Source organism: Odontesthes bonariensis, chromosome 1, assembly GCF_027942865.1.
Source record: "Odontesthes bonariensis isolate fOdoBon6 chromosome 1, fOdoBon6.hap1, whole genome shotgun sequence".
Taxonomy (NCBI): domain Eukaryota; kingdom Metazoa; phylum Chordata; class Actinopteri; order Atheriniformes; family Atherinopsidae; genus Odontesthes; species Odontesthes bonariensis.
Genome location: NC_134506.1, coordinates 22036250 through 22060420, shown reverse-complemented (window position 1 = coordinate 22060420; position 24171 = coordinate 22036250). Strand labels below are relative to the sequence as shown.

General features: G+C 40.9%; 1 protein-coding gene across 3 annotated transcripts in view; it reads left to right on the top strand.

The window, feature by feature from the left end:
• dennd2b (DENN domain containing 2B) overlaps positions 1–24171 on the top strand; it is a 54654-nt gene that overhangs the window by 6990 nt on the left and 23493 nt on the right. For all 3 annotated transcript variants that reach the window (XM_075460154.1, XM_075460161.1, XM_075460146.1), the window contains exons 2-5: positions 9515–9613; positions 14554–15837; positions 16623–16765; positions 23370–23488. In XM_075460154.1, the coding sequence (XP_075316269.1) occupies positions 9540–9613; positions 14554–15837; positions 16623–16765; positions 23370–23488 (1620 nt within the window). In that variant the 5' untranslated portion in view covers positions 9515–9539. The remainder of the gene's footprint in view (positions 1–9514; positions 9614–14553; positions 15838–16622; positions 16766–23369; positions 23489–24171) is intronic.

The window sequence follows — 24171 nt, the reverse complement described above, 5'->3', positions numbered from 1 at the left end:
GACGTAGCGGCTAGTTTCACAAATAAAGACCAAAGTATAACCTTCGAGTTGTGTAAAACGTTGTTAAAAGCAGTCGCAAGGTGCGTAAAAGTGTCCTCACATGACCATATTTGGTCATCGACATGTTGAGTAAGTGAAGCTACAACAGCAGAGCGCTGTTTTCTTTCAGCTGGCCCTCTGAATGAAGAAAAAATATCCCAGCGGATACATGCAGAAACTCTGCGGGCTGAAATTAGCCCGAGTTTTTCTGCATCCAAAAAGTCAGTGTAGCAGATAAGCAGGGAGAGATCGAGACTCACGAACCGAGCTCCTTGTGTCCTTCTCCAGATGTAGTTGGGATTTATGAACAGCTTTTTTTTTATTTATTCTTTAAACTCTCAAATCAACTAAAACCGTGGGAATCTTTGTTGTAACTTTTGTGATACATGACTTAAGACATGACATATTTGTCCTGTGCTGTCCATGTCATGTTAGTCTCCATACACGAGTTGTAAATAATGTAATCTTACAAAACATGCTCATAACTTACTTTATATATGTTTTATAATGTTTTGTCTGTATATATCTATTTATTTGCTTTAATCTTAATTATTGGTTTGTCACAGGGCTCTACCCCAACTTATATTCACAGTGCTGATGCAGATAAAACATTCATTTTCTTTTAAATTACTAAAAAGTGGGCTTTTATTGAATGTGATATATATGCGATCTGATTGTTTTGTCATGATTGTCTGCTACTGATATGGATTTTTAATATCCGACATATCTCATTATGTGTAAGTAATAACACAATGATATTTAGAAAAGGCCTGCTCTGTCTGAGGTCTTTGTTTAGATACAGGAGCTTTGTGTCCATCTTGAATGTTCTGCGTCTTGAGTTTGAGTTTTCTTAACAGATAACAGCCTAAATCCTTACGATCTTATCTTATAACGCAAACCTTATGGCTGGGACTGGTTTTCTTGGCTTTCCTTTTCCTCCCCCTTAAACCCTCTCCATTGTGCGGGTCAAACAATGACCTTCCACTGTCGCTGGACTGTCAACACAAAACTATTGAGGAAGTTCTTCTCTGCTTTCCATTCAGTTTAGCAGGAGTGAGTCTGCTCTATCGCCAGACGCAGTTATAGAGAATGTTGTTCACTAAACATCAAAGTTTTTTCCCCCCCTCCAGATAGCATTGTTCACTGGGGACTCATAGTGTAGCACCTCCGAAGGAACAGTGTTGTTCAACATGTTGCTGATGGCATCCTGAGTTGTGGTTTTGGCAAATTTTGCTGTGTTTATTGGGCAAATCACAAGATCATCTCTGTTAACTTTACCCTCAAGTTCAGATGATGTTATCAACTGCTGAAAGAAAGCTTCCTTTGAAACTAAGAAAATGTACTTCCACACTTCATTGCCTCTCATGGAAGCATTTGAACTGCACATTCACATGGCTTAAAGTCATACTCCCAATTTCACACCTAGAATTCAGTTTCGGAGCAGTGCTCTTGGCCGTGTAAGTAGGATACAGAATTGTACAGACTGATTATAAGAAGTACCTTTGACTTGGATTATAGGCAAACAGGTCAGTGAAATGACCCGTGTCAGTTTTCAGTGTTGAAAGGGATGAAGCAGAGTTTCGAGTGTTGCAATATACCACTATTTACAATAATCCTGATAGTAAAGCAATTAAATATCGATATCGTGTCGATATGCATGTGTGATACTACTGTGATTTGATCCCAGCTGATCAAAGCAAAACAGAATTGATTATAGATTGGTTGTGGTAGAATTTTGACATTTCCTTCGCCCCTATTTTGAGTGTTATTAAATTGCCAAATAAAGTAGAAAAGCACTCGAAAAACAAAGTAGAAAGAGCCTGATAGCAATAATCTTTTAGGTTTTTCTGTTAATCGTTGCATTTTCGACCATCTGTAGATATATTATGTGTCTGGCAATTTCTGGCAAAAAAACCCATCTATTCACTGGTTTTACTTTAGATTTGCTGTGAGGTAATTAAAAAGCAGACTGTGATTTAGCATCAGTAAGCAACATTATAAACAATTTATGATTGCCCCCTGGACTGTATATCTAATGGGGTTCAATGATTTATTGTAATTTTTTATCTACCATCCACCTCCCACAGTAAGACGACATAGCATCATTGACAGTAAGACAATTTGAGATGCTCTGCTTTGACTCATTCAGGATGTCAGTTAATCCAGCTCAGACACAATCACCATCAGGATTGTGGTCTGAATAAAACTCTGCCAGCTTGAATACTTGTCAGAACCTGTTGATACTCAGAACAAATGTTACAGGCCCTGCATTTGCAAAACCTCTTTAGGAAGTTGACAGCCATTAACCTATAATGAATCGTCTGTGGTTTTGTGTTGGAGCATAATTTTGCCCGTGTCATTAATCACCACACATGACTTGCAAACACACTTTCCACATGAGGGAACTCAAACAACCGAAGCACCAGGCCCCAGTGATCATACACACGATGGCTTCCGTCCTGACTTCACGTCCAATAGTAGTAATGCTAATTTAGCGGTGAAAGCTAGAGGACAAGGGAAAGTTAGTTCCCAACCAGTTGTTTTTTCTCAGTTGTGTGTAAAATCACATAAAATCTCCACAAATGGGTAATATTGGTCTTTTTTGTTCTGCTTCTAACTAAAACTGTAGTTAAAGGGTAGAGAAACGTCACTTTTATAATTAACAAAAAACTATTTCAACTGTTGCTCAGGGTTTCTGACTGGCTGAGCAGGAACTGTACAATTCTTCTTTGTGGCTTTTGAAGATTTATGCAATATTTACATTTATTTATTTACAGCCAAAAAAACAGCTCAGCTGGTGGTAAATTAGTATGATGTCGAGCTGTGAATTGGACAGCTTTAAAGCCCTGTACATGTTTTTTTTACAAATGAGATTCACACCATTCCTTATTGGAATAATCTGTCATTATGGATGTCTTCTTCTTCCTCTGTATATCAGCTTTCTCTGTTACTTTTAGGTAAAACCCGTGATGTCGAGCACACGCAGAGCTCTGAGGCAAGTTTGGGTTCATATAAACATATTCACCTATGAGTGATTTGACTCCACACCAATATCTGGGTGTGTTTGTCTGACTTAGAGGAATTTAATTTAGAGCAATTTCAGTTGGACTTGCATGTTTTTTTAGTTGGACCAACACAATTTCTAACTACATTATCAAAGGTGAAATTGATATCTCTTTCCCATCTTAGCAGTTCCGGTGTTGGTCCGGAGACAGTGTCTAACTTAAAACTTCAGGCCAGGAAAACTGGCACGACGGTAGGAGCGACTCTTTTGCTGATTTCATTTTTGTTTGACTTTAAATTCTGACCTGAAGACAATTGCAAACAGCACATTTTATGTCCTTGCAAAAGTCAGACTTTTTGTGTCAGAGGTCAGCTCTGTGACACAAATTCTAGCCCTCCTGCTGCAGCTCAGATGGACATAAGCCTGTTTTCCACATGCCTGCCTCTGCAGCTGTGCATGCTCATATCTGGGTTACACTGAAGACTTTTTTCTTCGTTTCCACGAAGAGAAAATATGCTACGGTTACTCTGAAAAGAAAAAGGAGACAAAAAAAGATTCCAAGTATTGCTTCCACCTGCATGGTGAATCGAGCTACATTGAGGCTGCATGGCAAACCATGTGGTAGTGTAATTACATAGGTATGGCTAGGTTCAACAGCTGCCAGTAGCAACGACCTTGGTGGTTTTCTTTCTCACACAGAGACCCGTACAGGCTGTTAGGGCCCTAAACTACTCTCTATAAGTATTAAACGTTGCTCTGTCTGACTGATCCTCGGTCGAACATGAAAAGCAGAATACTTGTTTAGAAGGATATTGTCGACGCTTGAGTCCCACTCCTCTCTGCTAACATGATTTAACTCATCTAGTTAAAGTCTGTGTTTGTCAATTCAGGAGGTTTTAGGCGGTTTTAAAAACTTTGAAAACTTGTTGCTGATCAGCAGAAAAAGGCAATCGGTCAACCAGAAAAGCCAAGTAGGAGGAGACAGATGAACTGTAATACAAGGCCCTGTTTATGGGCTCTGTTGTGTCTGCTGCTGCTGCACATTTTTGGGTTAGAAATACTCATGAATGTTGGTTGCATGAGGTTTCAGAGAATTTGTCCATCTACTTTGAATTGTAATGTAAAGTCATGCTGTTTTCTCATAACCTGAACAGCTTGAGCCAGGTGTGCATTTTTGTGTGTCGTCTTTGCTGAATGAGAACAAAGCTCTTCGCATTGACGTCAGGTGTTTCTGCCCCTTTGTAACCCTCTGAAAACATCCTTTAATATTTTGAGTGGACTCACGCTCTGATGAATAGGACAAATATTAGCACATTCCTGCATGTGGCGGACGGGAAGAACTGTGTATCAGATGATCTGTCAAATGTGACAGGGCCAAGGGCACGTGGCCTCTCTTTAGAAGATATTTTACCAAATAGTCTCCCTCTCACACACTGATAAAAGACTTACTTTTTAACTATTCCCTCTCAAGGACGTACAGGCACAAAGAGATCTTTTATTCCAGGCTAGAGTCTAATGGAGACACCATCAGAGTTCCACATTTCATCAATATGCTCTTGTGGCTAAGGCGAATATGCTTCATTGATATGTGTTTCATTACATTGCACTTACGTACTGGACTTACATAAGGAAAAATCCAGAAAGACTTATTCATTTTAAGATGATGTTAAATACCGTAAAGCGACAGTTTGGTTTTTGGATTTGTTTGCAAGTGAGAGTTAAGGACAGCTGAACCTTTTTTTTTTTTTTTATCTCTGTGCTCAGTTTGAACTGTTGGCAATAACTGCTAAAAGTAAATGGGATACAGGAGTAGCTATTTTTAAAAAGTTATGAAATAAATCTGTCGAATGCTGGATGTCTTGCTTGCAAAGCCGTAAAGCATCAAAAGAAACAGTCAGGCTTCAGCTGGAAAGTGTGGATGTGTGATTGAGGGAGTGAATGTTAGATTAGTGCTGTATCCTGTCAAAATGTGATGATATGCATAAAGACACCGTGTGTGTGTGGGGTTACAGAGAGAACACACACTGTTGGTTCAGGCAGTTCAACAGGCAGACACAGTCAGCAACCATATGGCAATTTAAGAGCCAGGGGGCAGTTAAAAAAAACACCTTCAGTTAAGATTTCCTTAATTTAAGGACTCTTTAACATGGAATCACTTCCAGGTTTTCTCCTTAGCATGACCTTATGCCTAAGGAATTCTTTATGAGTTATGACCTTGGTAACTTACTTAAACAAAAAAACACAAGGTATCTCATCTTTACCAAGTATGGATGAGCTTACAATTATAGATGAAAAAATTAAGGATTCACCAGATCAAGTTATTCACTGTTCATTTCAGTTAACTCAGAATGAACTGAATTGATCTAACAGAGTATGTAGATCAGAAGAGGCATTTTCTGATACATATGTTGCCTGATATATGGGGAAAAAAACGTCAATTTGCAAAAAATCCAGAGGACCATTTTTAAATACAATAGCAGCAGTAAAAGCCTGAAGTATCACACTTGAGGAAGAAAAATCTAAAATACTTTGAGCAACTGGACCCTGACTTTTCCTTCTTGAGTCAGTAGAGACAAAACCAGTTTAATGGAGAGACTCAAACTGTTTTCACACACGAACCGCTGCCCTGAACATTTCCAGACATTACCTGGGGAAGGTGTATTTGAAAATATAATTGTCCAAATCAGTCAGACTCTGACCCATTCAAGTTCTAAATTTGAAGTCACGAAAAACCTTTGCTGTGAGTCGCTCTGTGATCCCATTGAAAGCCCTTCAACAGCACATGGTCAACTTCACCAACTGATTATCTGTGAACTCGTGTCACGGTGTCTCCCTGAAGAATAGAAACTTTAGAGAGCAAAGCTAGTTTAGCCAGACACAAAAGTTTAAACTCATTTAAATGAGCTGCATCTGATTTCACATTAGTTCAAACTTGATTTAAAAAAAAAAAAAAAAAAAAGACACTTCGAGGAGGACTGATTTCAAAATCTTCTAAAAAAATTCCAGGAGTGGTTTCAGTTGTTTATGTCCAAATTGAAAAAAACCTACTACATGCCTTCTTCCTGGACTTTGTTCTGCATACCCTACCTAAGCACCTTGACTCTCCAGCCGTGTGCTCCCTTAGTGTAGGGGTGGTTCCTGGGAAAGTCATTTAATGATGAACATTAAGTAAGACACCTGAGAGAGAACAACACAGGAAGGATCACTCTTTCCGAATACAACACAGCAGCATGCTAAATTTGGATGCAAACAGTAGGATTGACATAAATCTGGGTTGACATCAAGTTTGGGTGAAAAGGCAGGAGAAAATAATGAGAAATGAAACACTGTATTTGATTTTTGAATAAAACCCCTCATGTCTAAAATACAAGTCTTTATAGGCAGTTGTTGACCGTCAGCTGCCTTTGGCTTTGACATCTCAAGAGAAATGTTGTCTTGAATCTGGTTGAATGCACTTTAAAGGTACTCTGGAGCTTTCTTAGAAGTGGTTGTTTACCGCCGCTGATTTTGTGTAGGGAGATGGTATCAGAGCTCAGGAAGTCAGCGAGCTAACGCCTTGGTGTTTACACTGCAGGGTCCGTCTTAGGCATCTGACCCATTTCTGTGATTGTAGCTTTCTCAGTCCGAAAAGTAAAAACTGTGAATTAATATATTTAATCGGTGCTTTCAAATTAATGCAGGTGTGCAGAAGTGACTTTGATAAAAAAAAAAGAAAAAAAGAAGAAGAAATAAAGGAACAATTTTCTTTTTTTCTGTTTTGAGGGTTTACAATTTAAAATGCTAAAAATTCCATGTTTTCATTTGGATATAACATTTGTATCCAGGGGTGTTTTCATAGGACAATGCCTGGCACAATCAGTATTACCACAGAGAAATGTGATGCATAAACTGCATAAAAAATTCAGATTTTTACCAAATGTCATATTATCTGGTGAGAATCTCCCACTCTGAGTTACTTTTGTATTTGTACTCTGATACATGCGTACCAGTTGGCTTAAAAGCTTTTCCATTGTAAAATCGTACATCATCGGCATCCCAACACGCTAAGGTTCCCCCATTTTTCCGCCCAATTCTGTGCCACTATCCTGCTTAAACCCGCGTTGTGTGTAATGTGTGTGCGGCTCACAGAGGAGCTGCAGAACTGCAGGGTTTTCTGCTGCCCAGGACAACATCATTCTTTGTGTTTGATGAAAATAATGATGCATGCCGTGTCCCCCTAGCACAGTCCAGTTACAGGAAATAGCTGACAGCAGGAATGCTCCTTCTCTCTCCTCAACTGTCTCTTTAGGAATCAGCACCACTGCTGGTTGGCTGGCTCCTTCACACAACAACTTCCTGTAAACAAGTCACGCTGCCAAGCTCCCTCCTATCCTCCACCTCTGATCCCTGGGGATCTCCATTTGACCCCTTCATGCACCAGAACAATTGCTTTGAGCCCTTTTAAAATAAGGGTCAGTGCTGCATTTTCAGGAGCATTGGCCTCCAGTTTGAAGGGAGGCTTTAACTAACTGCTGGTCTGATGTGAGATAAAGTTCAGGAAATGTTTCCTGTGAGGAAGATGTCTTAACATTGTTTATAGTTGCGGCCCAGCAGACCTCACATAGTATTAAAAAGAGGAAGTTGTGTTTTTTTTAAAAAAATGATTGACTGACAGGCGACAACTAAAAGACTCATGTCTTTGTCATTGGTTTTCACACATCTATCAGTAATCTGTTCTTTTTCACATTAGGCTGATTATTCATAGTCCAGACTGTTGTATTACTGGGTATGGGCTCATTGCAAATGTCTCTGTATTGTATATATTATGAAAAAGGTTACAAAAATAGTGTTACAGAAAAGGATATGTTTAGAAACTGTCATTGAAACAATATGTCTGGAGAGGACTGATGGTAAATCTAACCTTTATAACCTGTCTAACCTTAACTCGTAACAATCTTATTTTTGCAGTTCAAGTAATCAGTTTCCCATCTATCCGTTTTCTATACCCGCTGAATCCGTCGGTCGGGTCGCGGGGGGGCAATCAGTTTCCCTTGTTACTTTAAAAAATAATAGCTTTGTACCACTTATTCTGTCAGATGTCACGATATTCTCCACGTGAGTGCATGTTTATTTTCTTTGGAAGGTTTCCTATCCTGTGAGAGGATAGCCGTTATTTGATGAAGGTTTTCACATTGAGATTGTAAGTGAATGATCACGTGTCTTTCAGCTCTACTGAAAACTCTACTTTTAGTGTAGTATTGTCTTCAGGCCTTTGTTGTGTTCCATGAACGCTTTTCTGAGCATTTATTTTAGTTGTGATGGAGTGTGTTGTCCTGCTGGGGTTCAGACCAAGCACGGCCATCGGCACTCACTCTGGGTTGTACAAGTCAAAGTGACACCTACATGAATGTAAGGACACAAGGTTTCCCAGCAGAGCATTGCATTGTTTTGGGACGAAGAACGGTATTCTCTGCACCAATAGTTGTGGCTGATCTGTGGACTCCATTCCTGTACATATATAGTGTCTATAGATTGCTTAGATATCAAACTTAGCCCTTAAAACTTTGTCTTCTTCATAAGAAATAAGTGAGCAAAATGTATTTGTTGGCATCAACAACCAAGCACACGTGTGAATGTTTTTCAGTCCAAATTTACTCACTGGCTTTGATCCAAACATTGATGAAGAGTTGGTTGAAGAGCAGTTTAGCTTTTTATGTCGCAAGTGTGTAGTTTCCTGCGATTTAATGAGCTTTTTGTCGACAAAAAAATGGGTCCTCTTTGTGTAAGGAGTGGTGGGATCTCTGGCAAAACCCTGTGTACATGCTGTGTCAGCTATGGTGCTTATGTTTGGTTTGTTGGTGGTACTCCGCAGTGTTTACACTGGAGATTCAACATGTCAGATGTGGTGAGGCGGGGTACTGTGCAGGATTTTTTTTCTATTAGCTGGCTTTATGAAAAGCTCTCAAGTGCAATAGTTATAACCTAACTTTCATGTTAATCCATGATTCAGAGAAGTAGATGCTAAAGCTGAGAGAGCTTGTGTCGAATAAAGCTGATATGAATTTATTGTAATCTTTAAGCAAATCCACTATTGTGTAACAGACCTGCTATTGTTACACAACAGTTACAGAAATCTGAGTTCACACTGATATCACAACTGTAGTGTGCAGTGGAGGTGTGATGAGTGAACCTGTTCAGACAGTTGGAACTCCATGTTTAGTGCTGAGTCCTGGCTGTGGTTCAGAGGAATCCGGATCACCTGGTTTTTGAAGGAAAGCTGGATTATAGTCCATGTTTATCAAAGTATTGGGCCAACTTTTTTTTCCCACTGTCTCCATCTCTATACTTTATTTGGTTCATTTAACACCATCTCTAACAAACATGATCAACTATGAAGAAGTTTAGTCTGCAGTATGAGTCAATGCATTTGTGCTCGCTGACACGTGCGACGAAACTTTTTGACTCTTCCACATCTTTGTGTTTGTCCGACAGGTGACCGGACAGGTTGCAGGCAAACATGACTGCCAACAAGAGTTCGAAGGCTGTGCCCCGTGGAGGAGGGGGTAAAGCTCCGCGGGACGTCCCCGACAGGTCAGTGACATCTGGGACAGGAGGGGCAGGTGCACTTCCAGTAACACGACATGCTTTGAGACTTTTCATCCTGTTCGTAGTTGTAGGCTCTTTTATTTTCGACCATGTATTTAGTAGATAGTCTCTGTTCATTCACTCCCAGGGAACACAATCAATGATTGTCAATCAAAGCTTTTGCAAGTGCAATCCTGTTTCCTGAGAGAGGACCCCATCCAACCCTGAGCTGTGAGTATAAAGCTTGTGTTAGCATGTTGAGAGTTTACAGTGTCCTGCTGGGAAAGGAAAAGTAAATCTGGAAATATGGGTTATATAGACTTTTGTTCTTACAGTTTGTCATCCTGTCTGTTTGTACAAACACAAAACATTTGTTGTGGATAAGCAGGAAAAGATTTAGATTTCTGGCTGATTTTGACAGACATGATTGTTGCTAATGGTGCTGCTTAAATAGGCAAAGCTATTATTTCCCAGGGGAATGTTGCTCCTTTCTTCCATCATTCTCTGTGATGACGAGGTAGTGGTGTTAAGCACACATACCACTCAACATACAATCACCTGCAGCATTTGGTTGCGTGTTGTCTAAATTGGGTCTTTATGCAGTCCAACCACATGAATGTAAAACAAAATACATTATACGTAAAGAACCTTCATTTGCTGGTAAATCTCCATATTTGCACCATCATGGCTCTCTCATCATTCCTCTAGCACAATGATTGTGCAGTTAACTCTTCTATTACAGTGAAATGTCATCTTAGCAGAGCGCTAATGGTAGCTTGTGGTCCTCGTGGACTCATGTTACAAACAGAATCATGAGATTTGAAGCTCATTAGACATGAAGCAAAGAGCTCCTCCCGTTCTAACGGACGGAGGGGATTTATTTGTGTTGTATAGTGTGACACAACTTATTCCCCAAACTTCGATATGAAGCAGAGATTATTTCTGGGGATAAATTAGACATAAACTGAAGCCGTTGGACGATTCTTGCTCTGATCTTCTGCAAGGGAATGACTGAAAGTTTACACAATACAGGAGCTTCTTTTGATGTTGCACTTTTAACTAAGTTTGTACACCTGATCATACCTTACCTCATTGTACACCTCTCAATAATATGTACCACAGAGATTTAATTTAACCCTTAAAAGCTATCCAGAGACATGTTTTGGCAACAGATATACTGGCAGGGCAGTGTTAAACACTGTCATTACTGTCTTACATTCAAGAAATGCACGTTCCCCTTATTCACTCAACCCTCCAAAGCCCTCAAACATGTGCTGGATCAGAGTTGTAAATAAATTAACAAGTGACAGGCAGCTGGTAGATGATAAAGTTTGTACATGTTGAACTGCAATCGTTGCAGTACTGGGTCTGTAAGCAGTCTGTTCCTTACATCCCAGTCAGTATCGGGAAGTGGCTTGTGGTTAGCATGCTCTGGAAGCCTGAGTGAAAGCCAGAAACCAGGTTGTGACTGGCATTCAGATCGTTGTACAGTACTGTACGTGTGGCCGCCCCAGCTGAAGCTGACAAAACTGGGCTTGTTTTTACAATGTGATCCAGACCACTAGAAACCTCTGAGTCAAAGAGGGGAAAAGGGGAAGAAATCAGCACATATTTTATATTTATGTCTAATTATGAGGTCTTCATGAGGCGGTCCACATTTTGTTTTACAGCGTTAGTATTTATAGCAAGTAATCCTTGCTAAATGAGCCCATGTTATGACTGAGTGTCACCAAGTTAAAGCTTCAAAAGAAATCTGGATGAAATCTGTCTGCAAGTATTTAAAGATTTAGTTCAAAGTGACTTCAGTCAAACCAACATTTCACACTGAAGTCACTGCCGATTTCACGCACTCTATGTGTTTACAGAAAAGGAAATTCAGAAAGCAGAGAGCGTTTGAATATCTTCCTCCAGATAATGTTTTTACTTATTCATACTCGCATTAATGGCATCATTGCTGAGTACCAACAGCACTGAGTTATCACCACCATGTCAGTTATGAAAACAGAGCAAAAGTGTACAAAGTCACGATTACCTTGATAAAAGAAAAGTACTGTTAATGGCATAGCATTACAGCTTGTTCTGGTTTCACACAAAAGCATTTCCTTCAGAGACAATGTTCCCTCGCAGGATTCCTGCAGTAGTCCCACTTACTGGCAGAAGTTTAGTTCAGAGTTTTGCCAGGAAGCCGGGAGGATTTTAATTTTCCACAAATTCGAAAAGCTCCCCTCTAAAATACGGCCGCACGTGTTCACTGATGATTTAAAACAGCAGACTGCTAAAAAAAACAAACTTATTCATGAAACTAGGCCGACCACATGGTTTTATTATTAATGTCTGACTTGTTTTAATGGAAAGCTTTTTTTTTTATGCCACAAAAAACTGCAGGATGCTTCAGAGGGAAATTAGATGTTTTACTGCTCTGCATTTACCTGGCAGCTGGAGCTGTCCAGTGACTTCACTGATGTTGTGATTTCCACTTCAGAGAGGAAGATAAAAATGCCGTGCACCGAGCACGATGTGGAGAGTAATAACAGCAGTGACCTTTATAGATTAACAGGGTATGAGCAGAGGAAAGCAAACAGAAAAGTTTAACAAAACAGAAAACAAGCTGAATTCAGCAAAGGGAGGAGTCCAAAACAAAGTCAAGATCCAAAAAAGGGAACTAGGAAAAGAAAAGTTCAAGGAAACAAAGCATAAACCCAAGGATACAGAGGAAAGGACGCAGGACAGACAAACTAAAAAGTCATAAAGGGAATGTCTGGGCTTTTAAAAAAAAATCTTCGGTGAGACCATTTAGGACATGACAGACAATCAAAAAGGCGGGAAGGTACACAGGACATTCAAAATAAAACAGGAAGCAACTCAAAGGATAGACAGATATAAAAGCAAGGAGACTTTAGGCTCTCCTAACTATTCTGATATGTTACCACCTAATCTTCTCTGTCCTCTTACTTGTGACCAGAAAACTGGTCAGATAAGCTCATTTGTAAAGATGTTTCAATTCTTGAAATATAGCTGGAGGACAAAGAAGCAAGGAAAGAGGATGTTTATTAAAGGAGCTGTGGGCAAGAATGCACAGATGTGTTCTTTTTGGCACCTATGATGTACAGGAGTCTCACACATTATATCATGTTGTGATTTGAATGAACCATTATTTAAGTCCATCAATAAGTATATGATAAAATACAGAGGTAGGTTGCAACAAACAATAAACCATGATTTAATGAACATCTGTTTAAGATGAAAGCACTGAAGCGAGAATATCCCTTGTTTTTGACATATTTCTCTCTGGTCTCTGGTCCGGTAATTTAAAACAGCTTCAACTCCACCAACAACAACATTAAAGTACAACCAGTTTCTCAATGTGTAACCTGATAATTTATCAGTTGGGTGAGTGATTTTACTGTTTACTGTGCTAAGGAATTAGGAAAGACTTTTACTTCCAGTTCAGTACTTTTTCATTTATGTTAATCAAGGTTTTGAGCACTTTCTCCATCACTGTGAGTATGACTGCCTTCCCACTTTAGATTCTACGGAGCTTCTGTAATAAGTGGAGGTCAATTAGCTCTTTATGTATCAAAGATGATCCGCTTATGTTTGACATAAAGTTAACCCACAAACATCAGCCCTTTTAATCATTCATCCATGTATTAGAAGTTGAGGGTCGTAACATTTAAAGCGAGGAGAGGAATTCCTGATTTACGCACGTGAATTTGACCTCTGTATTAAGTCCTCCTTGAGCAGTGAGCAGCTCCCACACCTGATGATTAGAAGGGGGGCCTTCTAACATAACTAGCTAACATAAACACTGATTGCATGCATAAAATGGCAAAAAACAAAGCTGTAGGTGCTAAATATATAGAAGGAGACAATGGTGGGACTTTTTGCTCTTTGTTAACCAGCTGATAGTAGTTCAGTTCATACATCAGCAAACTTTGCAAGTATTGTGTGATTAAGCATCTTTTCAGTAAACTCTAGGCATGAGTTGTTGCCTTGACTCTTATGCCTCTTGAAGATAAGTAACACTAGATGCATCCATCATGCTTGCAGCTTGCAGGCATCTAGTTGCTGCAAAGTTCTCTCCACCCTGGAGCAGGAGGAGTGAAACCAGGGAAGGGCAGATAGGTGTGAAGCCGGATCTGTCCCAACCTGCATTGTTGGATCACAGTCCGTAGTCTTCAGCTTCCTCCTCCCACAACTCGTTATTCTTACCAAAAGTGGGACATCAGATCTCGCAGCGCTTTGCTTACGCAGTGGTTAGTCATTTTTAAAATAATGAATACGTTTTCCGGGAGACTCTGATAGACTGTCCTGGAACCGCGTGCTACGTTTGCTTTTCTGTGGAAATCCTAAAAGAGTTGAGCACCTTGAGGAAACGTGTATGAGAGGTAGACGATGGTAGAGTCAGCAGCGAGCGTGGGACTGCTGCAGTACCTTGTATCACTTAGCTGCAGGGATCAGAAAAGGCTTTGAGAACCTGAGAGGAGAAGCAACGTTTTTACAGGTAAGAGCACTCTAATAAATCTTCTTCAGGGTTAGTGGTTTCTGTGTGAGGTCTGCTGTGAATCTCTTCAAGTTATTTTGATTATGTGGAAAAATCCTCAGTGGCATTTTAATGTAGTCTGTATTTCCCTTGGCCTTTGTTTCAATCTGATGTTGCCAAAGATAGAATACTTTCCTGTGGTTATTTTAACCATGTGGCTCAGGTTTTCATTCTGTCTTTGATTTTGGAAGCACATTCAAAACTTTCAGATGATTCCTTACAGTGTTGTCCCATCTGTTCCACATTAAGTTTCTGTTACTTTTCTTCCTGCAGGGTTGAATGGACCTGTTGGCAGCTCTTATAATTGGCCTCTTTTGGTTTATTAAAATCTGTCAGGTTTAAATGTGCATACCCCCTCCCATAATCTTTACGTTTGTTAACTCCTTTCTCTGTCTTGTTTCAGGTGCAAGTCCGCCACACAGTGCCCTGCTCTTTCTGCCAGCCCGGTGCAGGGCCAGCAGCCCGTCCTCAGCGACAGCGAGCAGTCTGGCAAACAGAGCAGATACGTCAGGACTGACGGCAGGTTCCTCCTACGTTCTGGATGGAGAAGCAAGACAGCTAGCCTGTGTAGTGGTGCATCTCTTACAGGTGACACTGACCCCCAAGGCCGTCTCTCCAAATCAAAGAGCATCAGCTGCCTGGATAACAGGCTCTCCATCTATAAGCCCCCAGCTCAAACCAAATCCTGTCAGGAGACTCAGGACGTCCAAGAGCAGAAAGAGAAACAAGGGAATCTGCCTGCGGCAGAAGGACTTAATGGTAGGCCTCTCAGCTGGAGCACACTCTCCCTGGGACCTTCCTCTAACCAAGGCCACAAGCGCACCCTTTCTCTCACTCACTCGGGAGCAGGCGTCCCCCCCACCACAATCCGCAAAAAGATCTCAGAATGGGAGTACAGAAGAGTGTCTCTGCCTAGGATGAACTTGTGTGTGGAAAAAAGAGGAGGGGAGTGTGTGGGGGGTAGTGAGGGCTGCCCGAGTCTGCTCTCTTCGCCCTGCAGCGAAAAGACTTTTGACTTTAAGGGAGTGCGCAGGATGAGCACGGCATTCTCCGAATGCTCCTTCGCAGGGACAGATGAAGAGGAAGGAGTTTCAGAAAAAGAGGGTCTAGGTCGTTTCCAGAAAAGGAAAGGCAAGACAGAGTCCTCAGGAGCATTTATACGCTCCCTGTCTGCTCGTAAAGAGACGTCAGCAGTCCTCAACAGGATACAAAAGATAGAGCAAGCCCTGAAGGAGAATCCCAGCCCTCCCCCTCCACGTTATCTGAGTAACTGCTACGCACCAGACAAGACAAGACAGAAGTCCTTTGTGATAGGTGATGACTTGGACAGTACATGCGCCAGTAAGCGCAGCAGCATTTGCTCAGTGGCCACTGAACCAGACACTGTTTTGGTGCCAGATAAGCTTTCTAAACTCAGACAAAGGTTTAGTGTGAGCTCAACCAGGTCTGAAAGCCCAGAACCACCGAGCCAGCACACCTCCGTTGGCATAACAGTAAACCCCTTACCTAAACCCAAACGCACTTTTGAATACGACGCCAAACGAGACCAGAAGAGCGTTTTGTCAGCCAATGGACTACATCCTGACAGAACCTCTGAGTCTCCCCCGCCTCTGCCCTCGACTCCAGCGCCCAGTATGTCACGAACCTCAAAAAGCGAGGGGAGCACCCCTGTGAGAATCCAGGACAGGTGAGGCAGCATCATGGGCCTGCTTATGCTAAATGTTTATGTTAACTTTTAAGTGCTAAATGTCTGTGGCACTCCTCTTGAGCATCCACCTGATCCACCTGGTGCTGAAGGAAGATCTAAAGAAGTATTCTCTTTCTCATAGAAACTGGCTGCATTAAGATGAAACAGATAATACTGGAATCTTTCCAACTTCATGTTTTTCTTTTTCTTTTTTTTTACTCTTAATTTAGATCTATAGGAACAGGCATCCTCTCTCTTTTCTGTGAGGGTGTAGCCTTTCCAGATCATCTCTATGTGAAATCCTTAAACATTCATCCCATGGACTCTGTTTAACATTCCTGTGGTCCAAGCAATTTCAGACCAGGCTTTAAAACCACAAGCTGCCGATTGTGACCATACTGTAGATCCTCTCACCCATGTAGGCCAGCCATCATTCTCTGCAGTGCCTTGACATGTGATGTGTGCCTCACACTTCACAGAGAACTCTCAGAAATAGTAAGATATCTTCATGTATGCTTCATGTTTGCTGCTCGCTTATCTGGAATTTCCTCATGACTGGAGTACATGTTAATGTGTAATGAGCGTAATCATTGAGACTTCTGATCTAAGGTTGTTGGGGTACTTGTGCATCTGAACCACCCGTTCAGAAGTAAAACTGGCCACTCTGTGTTTTTCTCCCTTCTTTTATCTACCTCCATTTTTTGAGTTAGACACTGACTGACTGTTCCTCTTGTAATGTTGTCTATGTGTCTTCATCTGTTGTTACTTGTCTAACTTCTGTCCAGAGAGTCGTGTGAGTCGGAGGATGCTGCCAGCGTGCCGTCTTCATATCCGTCCTCACCCACAGAGAACGGGGCTCTGACCACAGATGCACGGAATCAATCCAGTTTTAAAAGCCCTCCAGAGGAGAGTGCCTATGAGGACATAGGTAAGCAAGACTCTTTTCATTCTCTCCATTTATGGATGACAGGATTAAGCGATCCAACAGAAAATTGATCAGCAATGGATTTAGTTATCGTACAGGTCACTTTCTTAAAGGAGAACTGTGGTATTTTCAACATTAAGCCTCTTTTCTGAGTCGTCTGCAATGTTTTAGAACCCCCCTCACCGCTTTTTTGATGTTTACTGCTGTCTCCGGTATTTGCCTAATTTTGATTCTTCTCAACCTGCTTCAGAACGGCAAGTCATGTGCATGTCCAAAAAGGTCCGTAAAAGCACCATAAACGTCCGTTTTCAAAATCATCAACTCACCGGAGTGGTTACTGGTGTGCACTGGTTTATCCATATCAAATTTTGTTGCGAAAAGTTGCTTCTGTCGTGTTTTATTTGGCAGCTCGTTCATGCTCGCACTATTTTCTTAGCCACCTCACAGCCGTGGATAAACTTCCGCTCAGCAGTTGACTCTGACTTGCTATACTCCACACCACTTGATGGCGATCGTCCGTAGGCCAACTGAGCGACAGGACTACAGCTAGGTATTATCCTGGTTTGCATTTCCGGTGCGAGAGAACTACAAACATCTCCTCTTTCCGGTTTCGGTGGCGGAGTAATATCAACAAACATCCAGTCTTCAATAGAACTCAATGGGATTTACAAAATGTCAAATAAAACACGACAGAAGCAACTTTTCGCAACGAAATTTGATATGGATTACCAGTGCACACCAGTAACCACTCCGGTGAGTTGATTATTTTGAAAACGGACGTTTATGGTGCTTTTACGGACCTTTTTGGACATGCACATGACTTGCCGTTCTGAAGCAGGTTGAGATGAATCAAAATTAGGCAAATACCGGAGACAGCAGTAAACATCAAAAAAGCGGTGAGGGGGGTTCTAAAACATTGCAGACGACTCAGAAAAGAGGCTTAATGTTGAAAATATCGCAGTTCTATTTTAAGTAAAAGTGGCAACAATTTTCCAATTTCAGACTCACGAATGCTCATAACTTTTGGTTTTCTTAGCTCTTTGAGTGACTTGAACATATTTGTGTTTTTAGCAGAGACCTTTGTCAGACATTTGGGGGTATGGGTAAATGTTTTGAAATGAAAACCTACAATTTTGTAATATAGGCAGGTGTGCTGGAACAAACCACCTCAATTCAAAAGTCAGGTCACTGTGTGAATTGTAAATAAAAACCGAATGCAATGATCTTCAAATCTCATCAGCCGATATTTCATTCACAATAGAACAAAGAAAAGACATCAAGACATTTTACTATTTCATGAAAAATATCAGCTCCTCTTGGATTTGATGGCAGCAACTTGTCTCCAAAAACTTGGGACAGGGCCCTGTTTACCACTGTGCAACATCCCCTCAGTCTGTAAACATTTCAGAACTGAGGAGACCAGTTGCTGAATCCCGGGTCTTCTTTGTCGACTCATGATTAACCATATTTTCAGTTGGTGAAACTGCAGGCGGTTCAGTCCAGCACCTGGTCTCCTCTACTACGAAGCCAGGCTGTTGTAATAGATGCAGCGTGTGGTTTAGCATTGTCTTTGTGAAATATGTAAGGCCTTCCCTGAAAAAGATGTCTTCTCTATTGGAGCTCTGAAACCTGTATGTACCTTTCAGCATTGATGGTTCCTTTCCAGATTTGAAAGTTGCCACTAATGCAAATCAGAGATGCAGGCTTTTTAAATGATATCAAGCCGGATGGTCCACCAGCAGCGTCCTTGATTTTCAAAAATAATTTTGTCAGGTCACAAACAGGGCTGCATGATGAAGTGGTGGTTAGCACCATCGACTCACAGCGAAAAAGTTCTCGGTTCACATATCGGCTTGGCAGGCTTGCATGTTATCCAAGTGCATTTGTGGTTTCTGTCTTGGAACACTGGCTTCCTCCCACATTTGAAAAACACACATGTTAGGTGAACTGGTGACCCTAAATTGACCCTAGGAATGAGCGTAGGTGTGCATGTCTTGTTTGTCTCTGTGGTGGCCTGTGATGGACTGACAACCCATCCATGAAGTACCCTGCCGCTCACCTGATGTCAGCGGGAAGGGGCTTCAATGATTTCCGGAAATGTTCCTGAGTCCATGCTGTCATTTCCGTGACAGAATCACTGTTTTTTTTTAACACAGTGCTGCCTAGGGGCCCAAAATTTGAGTATAGATTAGAATATGTGTCTTTAGCACAGAGATGTCTCCAGAGTCTCTGAATCTTTTGATGATATTACGTAGTGTAGTTGATAGAATATGCAAAGTTTTAACAAATTTTACATTGAGGAACATCATTCTGAAATTTCTCCACAATTTGTAGACAAACCTCTGACAATGATTACTATGATTAAGTGACACTCCCTCTCTAAGGTGCTCTTTTTTCTACCAGGCATATTATTGATCTTTTGTCAATTAACCTAATTAGTTATGATATGTTTTTAGTACCTCCTATTTGTTTTGCCCCTGTTCTGACCCTTTGGAAATGTATTGCTGCCCTCAAATTCAAGATGAGCTAATATTTTTCGTGAAACACTAAAATGTCTCACTTTTAACATTTAGTATGTTTTTCATGTTCTACTGTGAATAAAATGTTGATTTATAAGTTCTGCAGGTCAGTGCATTTAGCTTTTATTTCAAAATATACATAGCTGCTCAACTTTTTTGAGTCAGGTTGCAATTAATAGATCAAATATTTGTAACAAAAATTGATTGAAAATTCAGTTTCGGTGATTTCACTTGTGAGTTCACCTCCTGGCTCCTGAGACATTAGCTGTATGTATGGGAGATGCAGCTGCGCCATATCAGTTGCAAAGTACTGTTGTGGAAAAAATGCAGTCTTGTGTATCTGGGAACTGTAAAGACATATGCCTCCCACACTCTTTGTTTTACATTACTTAACTGGAGCTCAGCCGCTACTAATGCACCTGCAGACACTCTCATTTCCACTCTCTTCCTCATGATTTCCAACTAAAGTTATGCACTGTTCCATAGAAAATTATGAGTTTTTACACAGTGCTTTTTTTTGCTTGTTTAGCGACTTTTTTATCATAAAACCAAAGTATTAATGTATATTTAAATTACAGTTGGTATTCCTTTATATCAAGAGATCTTACCCTACAAAAAGAATTAACGATCTCTAGTAAATACACATATAGTATGCAAGTAACAGTCTGACGTTTGGTAAATGTTATTGGCTCGTGCAGCGAGGCCTAATGCAATATGGCTGTTAGAGTGGATCCTCCTTCTCCTCCATCTGGCTCATGTAGAAGTGTGGACCTCAGAAAAAGTCTCACTGTGCGCTCAGTCAATCAACACTCAGCCTGGGATTAAGATTAATGGGGGATATGCTGCGCTTTACTGTCTACATTCTTCACACACTGCTGTCCACATGCTCATAATAAATAACTCTCACAGTGAAACTATTTTGTCCTTTAAGATGTTGCAATCGGTGATACCAAGAGCTGACAGAACAAAGAGTTTTTGATTGTGAAATCCTGATCAACGCAGTAGTTTGTTCTCAGAGATGATGTGTGCATGAAATACTGGACATGTTGAAGAGCCAAATTCCTTTCCGCTAGCAAATGACCCCAGGCCTTCTGCCCAGCTCAGCTGCCAACTCCCCCAGTGCATATTTAATGTGGTGAAAATGTGTGTCAGTGTGAGTACATAGTCTCATGATGAAGCTTGGATTTCACATGCAGTAAAAAGTGTTCTTTCTCTGAAATATTCTTCATGGTAAATGCTCAGTGATTACCATATAAGGCCTGAATACTTTTGTATATACAAGCGTACTATTACTTCATGGTCCATTTCTAACATTTTTAAATCGAATCCGGGATCTGTGTCTCACGAGTGCGTTTTTCTTCTTTTTTTTTTTTTTTTTTTGTCCCGTCCGAGGATGTGCAGTTGAAGAGTGAGTGTCAGGGCATGACGGATTTTCTTGTGAATTCCAACAAAGCCCCCATTGTTCCAGAGCTGTGAGTGTAGACACACTCTTGACTATCTTTGTTTGTTCTTGACCAAAAAATCACCTCAGTAAGTATGAAACTTACAGTGGCCCTGATGTGCAAAACGTAACAAGACTCAATAGAAAACATTACAACGAATCAAAACACACACAACAAAGTTTTGGAGCAAATACCAACCAGAAAAGGCTACAAGAATAAAACATGACAGCATATAACAAAACTAAACTGGAAAATATTATAGAAAACCTTATGCTAAACCAGAAAACACGACAACAATACAGAAAAGATTTGAACAATATTAAAAAGACTTGTTTTCTGTAAATTATTACAGAAAACAAGACGGAGACACACAAATATTTATTACAATATGCAATTTTCACAACAGTTGAATTTTTTTCAATCCTCCGTTTCCAGAGATGTTTTTTTTTTCCTAAAATGTTGCTTATTTTCAAAGTTGTTCTTTTTGTTTTGTTTGTTTGTTGTGTTTTTCACCTCAGGGCCTCCACAAAAACGGTTCAAAGACCTAGAAATTCAAGTTCTAATAGAGAGAAATGATGGATTTTACCAGCTCAGAGATTCACTTGAGAAACAGCCGCAGCTGTAGGAAATGTGTCCCTTTCTGTGTCTGTCACAGCTCCGCAGTTCTGAGCTCCTTCAGGAGATCGCAGCCTCCTTGCCATCACAGAAAACATCACCGTGGTTTCTGACACCTGTGTTGGATGTTTACCTTCGGAGTGTGAGACTTTAGTGATTTGTGTTCAGTTTATCCACATCTGCGTTGCAGTGCTTTTAACAAGTGCAGATGATAAATGGAGTACCAGTGAGTGATGTGTTTACAGACTGATGAATCACACCCTGTGCTGCAGTGAATCCATGATTCAACAGTCTGCTCTTATTCTTGTGAATAAATGTAAGGGGCTATGACGTGTGTGTAAGAGGTGATTCAAAACATTACTCCCAGTCACTCTTCGGGGCCAACAAGTATGCCAACAACACTTTGCATTCTCCCACACAATGTCTTCAGTTATCTTCGTAATGGTTTGCAATGCTGTCAGATGTTTCTACAAAGCTTCAACCTATTTTTCATTCTTACATATTCATTTTCAGCACAGCGCCACTATACTGTAGCTCTCCTCTTTACAGGTTAAGCTGACACTGGCGTTGTCGGTATAGTTTGTTCTGTGCCTCGCCCAGCCCAGAGAGTCCATTGTGTACACAAAAATGTACAATCACAGCATGTAGTTGAGGTGTGTCCACTCCCTACATAAAGCTGTGTGTCTGGGAGTGTGTCAAAGAGAGCGCTGGATGTTTGTAATCAGAGGAGTAGATTAGTACCCTGCAGTACATAAGCAGCAATACAGACATATCATTTTCTCAGCAGGCTCTCATTACAGTATTGCCCCAGTTTAATGGAGTAGCAGCACAACGTGGGGCCAGACTGAGCCCTCTTATTCTTCTCCTTAGCTTTAACGATGCGCTGAAAATTACTCCACTCTGCTAATTTAATGTGTGACACAATATAACGCTTTCGAGCTCCTCTGGCAGTGTACATTGACTGCGTATGTAATGCCTGGGTGTGTGTAGTGAAGGTTCAGTGATTAACTTGAAAATAGACAAGTGAACAAAGCTCTGACTGTCTTTTAATCTTAAATCTTCAAAAAAAAAACACTCACTCATTGTATGAGTTTATCAGGTTTCCCATTAATATACTCAGGAAGAAGGAACACAGCTACCAAACGGATTCCTTTTTTTTTTCAATCTATGTGGACAGATAACTGATTTTCTTTCTTCTAAAAGTTCGCTTCACGCTTTTGACGCCATCTGGCTTTGTTTTTATTCTTCACTGTTGTTTCTTCTCGTTCTCACAACCTTTTTCAGACCCTGCCGAAAAGCTATTCTCAGAGTGCATGTCTGAATAGACACAGACTGCGGTGTTACACAAGTTTTCTCTTTATTGAAGTTGGGCCGCTGCCAGGTGACATCAGTGAGAGCTGTTCAATGCTCTGTAAAGCTCATTTTCTTCCCTTTTCAGTCGTCATCTACTGTCTCATGCTGATGGCGCAACAGTAGCAACATCTGTGCCCATTGCATTTAAATCCTAAAATCAACTGACAATTGAATATATAGTGTGAGAGCACAAAGTATTTGATTTTCAACAGTAGTAAAGTAAAAATATGCACAAGAAAGGTCATTATCATGTATTTGTACAATGAACAAATGCTTATTTGAACACTTGTGTTGCTCAAATCACTCTGAGGAAGACCCTCGTCTTCCTCTGTCTGCAGACAGTTTGCATGCCTGGACAGTGACTCACTATCAGTGTTGTGTCCAGAAGTTTCAGCTGGGCCCAAAGGAGCCTGTGGGGCCCAGTGCCAATAGTAACTGTTTTCAAAAAAGGGAGTTCACTTGAGCCAGCTGGGAGTGACCTTTGACTTACCTTCCATGACTCATCCCTTTTTAGTCCATCCACGTGGAGGCCCTCTTATGCCCCGTGACACCCTTTATCGGCCCCTGTTTACCCTTTGTGAGCCCTCAGCTTCATCTGTCTTCTGTCAAAAACAGACTCTTTCCATGAGGAGTTGCTAGCTATAATGCTGACACTGGATTCCCTCTTCGTCTCCACAGAGAAGGAGAATCCATATGAGGACGTCGACCTGAAGCGGAAGAGTTTTGGTCGGAAGTCTGGTCTGTTGGTGAGCAGCTCTTGCAGCACTATGGACAGGAAGCTGAACTCTCCACCTCAGGTAAGTCATAAGCCTGCTGGCATCCACAGCACTGGTATATTTTCCTATAGTAAACATGGCAGAGATGTTTTCCTGTGGTAACTAACATTCCCTCTCTGTGTGTGAGTGCAGAGTCCTGGATAAGATCTTTAAAAGAATCTCACACCTCATTTGTGTCGCTGCAGGAAACAGTTTGACATGTTTAGACCAAGCGATGTTCACTGAAAAGCTCATCTGCACGTTTGGCTCACTTACATCAATGCTGAAGCTCTGGTCTCAGTCTAGTCTGTTGGCAATAATACAGCTCCCTTGTCAGGACAATACCAGAACAGGACATGCTGCATCAATCTATCGTGCAACCAAACAGACATTTGCTCTTTTGATAAAGAAGTCCATCAATAATTGGAATTTTTGCCATTTAGACCATGAGAAAATGCATTCTGATTTAATCCTGCACACAACGGGAGGAGCAGGTTTCATAGAAGCATTTCAAAGAGCCCATATTATGCTTATTTACAGGTTCATGATTTTATATTCTACTAGCACAGGTTTCCCTGCTTATTGTTGATTATTTTTCTCACGCTTCACATTGCTGCAGCAGCTCTTGTCGTTGTTCTGTCTGAAGGACATCGTGTCTTTTAGGTCCTCCCTCCTGAAAGGCCCAGTCTACTCTGATTGATCTGCTGAATGGCCAAAAAGGGTTG